Raw genomic sequence first — 7,150 nt, forward strand, 5'->3', positions numbered from 1 at the left:
TTAACCTTTAATGATATACAGATGAGTGTATTAATTGTGTAGAAAAAACTTATCTAGATGTGTTTAATCATGAATGCAAAATATAAATATATAGGTCTTACTAATTTTCCTTTTATATGAATCGCATTATACGAGAAATTATTATATATTCTTAGAATACATATACTCTTTATATAAAATTATTTGTGTTTGAGAACACTAAAATTTAGTATTTTAGACTAATAAGTGTTTGGTGTAATGATAAGACCCATTATGCTTCTAAGAGAAAATTTTATATTTGATGCTTCAAAAAAATATTATTGAGAAGGGTAACAACAAATCCCAAATTGATTAATTTCTATGGACAATAAAACGAAATAAACTATACCTTAATATAAAAAAAAAATTAATATTCTTGGCATATTATATAATTAGTCATACTATACATATTGTATCTTAAATTCATAATACACTAAATTTAAATTAAAATTTATACACTAAATTTAAATAAAAGTTTATCTTAATTATCAATATTATCAGGCCCATTATACTTTTACTAAGAAAAACAGCCCTTTTTTATACTGTACAATTATGCAAGGGATTATTGAACTCATTTTATTAAGCAGGAAAATTCTGTAAATGAATTCCAATCACCATAAACTAATTACATATATTTGACACCATACAAACTCCACTAAGGTTATCACTGATTCGCTTCCATACTTTAGGAACATAAATCAATTACATAAACAATTGTAATATGTATAAGACAACTGTCTATATATATATATATATATATTCCACTAAAGTTATTTACGGTCCATGGAATTGGATCAGTGATAACCTTAGTGGAGTATGGGTGTATATCTAATATATATTTCTGCTAAATTTATCACTGATCCACTTCCATACTTTATATTATATAAAAAAAAGCGAGTGATTTTTTTATTTTCAGACTTGAGTTACAATATATTCAAAATATAAGATATATAATAGACTTAATTATTAAATATACGAATCTCATATATTTATATCTTTAGTGCAACGATAGACCGAATTTCTATAATAATTTCCCATATGTATGATTCACATTTATTACGCACGCATGCAAGGCTTGTATTTTTAGTTTCACTAAATGCATTTGAGTTCTGCTGCAAATTTCTCAACATTCTTGTCAGAACTTCCACCTTCAGATACTGCTTCTTGGGCAAGTGTTTTCCATTTTTCTGAATTCCTTCTGAACTCATTGGCGTTTTCTCCTTCCATGACTTCCCTTATGCACATCTCTGTTTCTTCTTTCGTGACAATTCCTTCTTCATTTACCTTAACTCTAACCCCAACCGTCCATACATCAGCAATATATTTTGCATTAGTTACTTGATCAGCCCACTGCGGCATTGCCACCATTGGTACACCCAAGCTCAATGCCTCAAGTGTAGAGTTCCACCCGCAGTGAGTCATGAAAGACCCTACGGAATTGTGAGCAAGAACTTCTGTCTGTGGACACCAAGTAACTATTAGACCCTTCTCTGACGTCTCATTCACAAACGTGTCTGGAAGTTTTTTCTGTTCAGATTCTCTGACTACCCACAAGAAATGGTAGTTGCTCTTTTCCAGTCCGCATGCTAGTTCTTCCATCTGCTTTTCTTCCAAGGAAGCAATGCTTCCAAAGGCTACATAAACTACTGAGCAAGCTTCCTTGGAATCTAGCCACTGCTTCAAACTGTTGTTATTGGATTTGAAGAGGCTAAGGCCATAATCGTTGTCGTCCTCCAATCTCTTGCTTGTGTACCTTGATGGTATTAGTGGTCCTATTAGCTTGACAGGGCATTGGCTTGCCATCCAGTTCATTACCTGGTGAGATTTACCATGACATTAGGGGTGACAAATTTGAACCTAGCTGATATGAACGGACTAATTCATGCAAAATCTAAAATAAATAATCCGCCTGGATGCAAGATAAGATACAAGATGTATAGTGATATCTATCTCAGGCAAGAGTTTCCCATAATGGTGGATATCAACTCATCAATTTATATTGATGCAATCAACTTAATTTTAGTCTAAAAATAAAATCAATAAAATAATTTTTAAAAAAATTAAATTTTGATTTGAAATTATTGCAAATGAACTCTGTATCAACCAAGAGTTGAATATTTGGTTACCTCTGCTTCTAACTTGTTGAAAGTGTTAACAAGGATCCAATCAACTTCCCTGATATTCGAAAACTGACTAGTCATTAGGCTTATCAGGGCTGGGCTGTACTCCGAGCCGCAAGCTGGAGAAGGCAGGTCATAGCTTTGAAGTGGTGGCATCCCGTCTAATGATACGTGGGTCTGCTCGCTGGGAATATTTAGCCTCCCTTCATAAACATGGTAGTAGATGGCTGAAACAGCACATGACTGTGTAAAGAATGAAGCTGCAGCGAGGCCAAGCCGTCTGGCTATGTCTAGAGCCCAAGGCATGATTGAATCATACACAAGGCAACTTATTGGACGGCCGGACTTGCCTTGCTTTTCAACGATTTCTGATAATTTTCGCTCTATCAAAGAGCTGAAATTCTTCCAATACTCTTCCATGGTCGAAATCGTACCATTTTCTTCGCTGTTATCGGAAATGGAATCAACAATAACGGAACCGTGTTTGGCTTTTGTCAGCTCATTGTCGATGATGGTGACTAGGGTTACCTTAAGTCCTTTGGAGGTAAGGAGTTTAGAGAATTGGAGCATTGGGTTAATATGACCTTGTGCGGGAAAAGGGAGTGCTATGATGTGAGTTTCAGCAGCTCTTTGGTGGCTCTCCATTTCTGCAGCTCTTACTTGTTTTGCTTTCTCTCCTCTCTTGCACACTTGTAGCAAACATGATTAATTAAGAAGGCAACAGAGGAATAACTTATGGTCTAATAATGGCATAGAGATGATGCCAAAAAAATTTTGAAATGGTATGACCACAAGCTTTTGTTAAATATTAAAAAATTCCAGGTTATTAATTTCTAGATTGGAATTGAGTGAAGCTTCCATCCCTTGGCTCAATATGTTTAGTTTTTTTTTTTTTTTTTTTTTTTTTTATGTTACTTTTCATATATACATACTCTAACTAATAGCAAAAAAATAAATTAAAACTAAAGTTTCCTTAAAACAATTGATTAAAAATAAAAAACTAATATGTTGGAAAGCATCTTTTGGCTCTGAATTTTACATGCACTTGTCACTCTTACATTTCGTTGGATCTTAATTTATATCCAAAATGTAACTATTAAGCCTAGAGCTTTATAATAATGTAATTATTATACTCTAACTTATAAAAGTGTAACTATTTAACCCTAAACTTTATAAAAGTATAAAAAATAGCCCTTTAACTCATCTCAAACAGTCAATTAAGTCCATAAATAAAAATCGTAGTCAATAAGACCATTTAACACAATTAAAGCAACGCTTCTTCATCTGCAACAACAATGACCAACAATGACCAACAATGACCGAGACCCCTTCCTTCAGCCAAAATTCTCCTATCATTGTTCAATTTTTCATCTCCAGCAACAAACCCAAGCATTCTCGGGCTTTTTATTTAATGAATATTCGAAACAAAAGACAACTCATTATTTTAAAGCTATAAAACAACAACTCATTATTTTAAACCCAGATGTGTGGTTTTGACACCATATTTTTGTCCAGGTTAATAAAAATTTTTTAAAAAATAAATAAAAAAATAATTAAAAGTATATGTAAAAAATGTAATTTTATTAATTGAGTGGTTAATTTCACTCTTACTTTAATTCTAATTTAATTTTCAATTTTATTTTATATTTTAACTTTAATTTTAATTTTAATTTTAATTCTCTAGCTTATTTAAGTTCTTTTTTTATTGGATTCCACTTTCATTTTAACTCTAATTTATAATTTAATTTTAGTTTCTTAAAAATAGAATAATAATGAAAAAGTTTTGATCATTAATTTTATGAAGATTTAATTTTAACCATTAGATTTAGAATTTTTATCTCCACCCTTGATTTTCTGTTTAACTTTGTTTCTTAGCCAATAGATTTAGGAGAATAAAAACAAACTTATACTTTTAATCCCAACATTTAATTTTTCTTAGGATTTAATTTCTACCCTTGGATTAAGAATTAGTTAAAGTATTTTGTATCTTTTAATTTATTTTTATTAGAATTAATTTAGACCTTAGGATTAAAAAGTGAAAATAACAAAAATGGTACAAAGTAACCTTAGCCATCCATTTTCTTTGGGTTAATTTTAGACTCCTGGATTAGGAGTTGGTTAAAGTAATTTTTTATTTTGGTAAGAATAAATCTAGACCCTTAGATCAAAAAGTAATAAAATAAAATAGTCCCAAATTAATCCTAGTCATTAAATATTTTAGGAATTAATTTTGGACCATTAGATTAGGTTAAAGAAATAAAGACAAATTTTAGTACCATTAAATCCTAGCCCTTGTTTTTTTTAAAGATTAAATTTCCACCATTAGATCAAGAATTAGTTAAAGTAAAAATAAAGACAAATTAGTACAAAATAATATCAACCTTTGATTTAATTTATAAGAAAGAATTCTTGACCCTTGGATCAAAAAGAAATAAAACAAAATAGTACTAGTTTAATCTAAACTTTTGATTTTTTTCTCTTTTTAATTTTGGACAATTAGATTTAGATTTTTTTTTAAATATTACTAATAAAAAGTTATAAAAATAAAATTTGTCCTTTTTAATCCTAACCCTTCTTTTTCTCTCTTAAATCTCAACCCTTTATTTTAGGGTTTTATATCCCTATAAATACTCTTTCTTTGTTCACAAGGAGGAAGAGAGCAAAAGTTTAGGCAAAAAGTGAAAAAGAGTGAAAAAAATAAGGCAGAAAAATCACTTTTTCTCCAAAATAACATAACAGTGAGCGATTACCCTTTTTCCTTTTTATTTAATGAATATTGGATCCCTAAAAAGGGTGGAAAAATCACTTTGTCTCCAAAACAACATAACAGCAGCCCACCCATCAAAAACATTAGTTCACAGAACTAAGATCTTCCCCAAAGTACTTCAAGTCTCGCATCATCCACTTTCCTTTGATTTTCATCCGCTGTAATCCAACGAGACTTGCTTAAGAACACTTAAGGACCAACTTGGCTCCATTAACACCAGTGGAATCCAACAATACCATTGTCAACTGAACTCTCTTCGAAGATCCATTTTATTTGAAGAGTCTCTTCCACGATTTCATCTCACCCTCCATACCTCTCAAGGTCTCTCAAAGTCATAGCTCTTTCTTGCATAACACTACTGAATTAGTTCTTTTCCCTCTCGTTGGACATGCGCAAATCATGGGACTACTGATTTCCTCTCATTCGATCAAAACCCACCGACGGCATTATACTGGAGCGTATTCACCATTTGACATTTTTCTTCTCTTCTATCAGATTGCTTGCTGCGATTTTGGTGAGGTTGAATGAGTGATCCCTTTTAATCTTTTTTTTTTTATTTGTTTCATTTCATAAGTTGATTACTTATTGAGGTTTGTTATTCTAGTGATTAAATATGGTGTTTTGATTAACTTTATTGGTCTTGGCAGTTAATAACAGAATTTGGTGCCCATGCATGTGTTCATAAATATTGTGTATTTTTTGGTATTGGGGTATGTTGAACATTTTAGAGAATCAGGTTATCTATCTTAATTTACTATGTCTATTGTGTCACCTTGATTATTATTTGTAGACACAGTAAATATGAGACTCCTTTTTTTTTTTTTTCCCTTTTATATAAAAATAATTATAGATTTCTAACTTGTAGATTATGAAAATTTAAGTATTCTAATAATTAAGTGTTGATGTTTGCGATTAAATCCCTTTTATCTATTGTCTTTATACTGGGTGTTTTGATGCTCACCTAATGCCTTGTGATTCAAATTGATGAATCTGTGTGGGTGAAGGCACTAATATCTCTGCCTGGTTCATGTTAAAATCACCCAGTATGGTGTGGGTATGGTATTGCGGTAAAGCTATGTTTGTGGTTAATACTTAATATTACAATTAGGCTTTCAAGAGATTAAAGCTAGAACTTTTGTTTTGAATTATAGCCAACACTTTGTTTCTTATTAACATAGGCAGTGTAGTTTGGATTCTTTTTTTTTTTTTTTTATGTTATAATGGTGTTTTGTTCCGTGTTGGGAATTAACTTTGTTATTGATGCCTTTGCTTTGTTTTTGGTGGCTAATATGGTGGGGTGTTGCTTTGTCCATTACAAAAAATATATAATTCAAAGAACTTCTATTTTCATAATTATTACTTATGTTTGTTGTGATAATATTCAATTACACTGTTAATGTGGTGTGTTGACGTTAAGTTGAATTTTCATTTCTTAATTAAAAAAAAAAGAGACTTTTTTAAAAGTGGTTATAGGGGGGCGCCCTTAAACTACTTAAATGGGATACTCCTTAAATTGTTATTAATTTATTAAGATTATTTAAATCAAATAATTTTTTTATATATAAAATACCATTTTTTTAGTAGTTAAAGAGGTACCCTTAAACTACTTTAATAGGGATGCCCATTAAATTGTTAGCAATTTATTAAAATTATTTTAATCAAATAAATTTTTTTAGTAGTTAAATAGGGGGATACCCCTTTAATTGTTATTAATTTATTAAAATTGCTTAAGTCAAATAAAAATTTTTCTATAAAAATGTTTGTTTTTAGCAGTTAAAGGGTACTCCATAAACTACTTAAATAGGAGTACCCCTTGAGCCTTTTCTAAATTGAATTCTTTTATAAAAAATCACTTAATTCATTTTTATTTTAGTAACCTTAAAGTTTTTCTTCAAGTCATCCAATAGAATAGCTTTTATAAGAATTAGTTTTATTTTTGGCGAGGTTCTTTTGTTCATTTAGTTTTTAGTATTTAATTTTTGCAAAGGTAAAAATAAATAAATGCTCATTTAGAAGGAATAGCAAATAAGTGTCATTCAATTTTAGTCAAGACTTTACTTGAAACCTAAGTCCACCTCTAATTGAACTTCATTTTTTTATGTGAAAATTCTTGTCGAGATAGAAGATGTATGGATAAATGTGCAAGCTAGGATGACAATTTTGTTCAAGCTATGTTGTGTTGAAAATTTGGAAAATGTTCAATTTTTAAGGAAAACTCTGTCAAATTTTTGGTAAATTTGTAAGT

General features: G+C 30.2%; 1 protein-coding gene across 1 annotated transcript; it reads right to left on the reverse strand.

The window, feature by feature from the left end:
* Nucleotides 1-960: 960 nt before the first annotated feature.
* LOC110643115 (mogroside IE synthase) lies at nt 961-2,825 on the reverse strand. Its single transcript, XM_021795366.2, has 2 exons — nt 2,145-2,825; nt 961-1,833 (listed from the first exon to the last, which is right to left on the reverse strand). Exons 1-2 carry the CDS (start codon nt 2,781-2,783, stop codon nt 1,111-1,113), a joined length of 1,362 nt encoding a protein of 453 aa, XP_021651058.2. The 5' UTR covers nt 2,784-2,825; the 3' UTR covers nt 961-1,110.
* Nucleotides 2,826-7,150: the final 4,325 nt, after the last annotated feature.

This window comes from Hevea brasiliensis, chromosome 9 (assembly GCF_030052815.1).
Source record: "Hevea brasiliensis isolate MT/VB/25A 57/8 chromosome 9, ASM3005281v1, whole genome shotgun sequence".
Classification (NCBI taxonomy): Eukaryota; Viridiplantae; Streptophyta; class Magnoliopsida; order Malpighiales; family Euphorbiaceae; genus Hevea; species Hevea brasiliensis.

What these genes read in the sequence shown, in the direction of transcription:
- LOC110643115 (XM_021795366.2), bottom strand. Translation starts at nt 2,783, where the DNA reads ATGGAGAGCCACCAAAGAGCTGCTGAAACTCACATCATAGCACTCCCT. An exon ending in TCAACAAGTTAGAAGCAGAG is followed by an intron (nt 1,834 to 2,144) that starts GTAACCAAATAT and finishes AAATCTCACCAG; the next exon opens with GTAATGAACTGGATGGCAAG.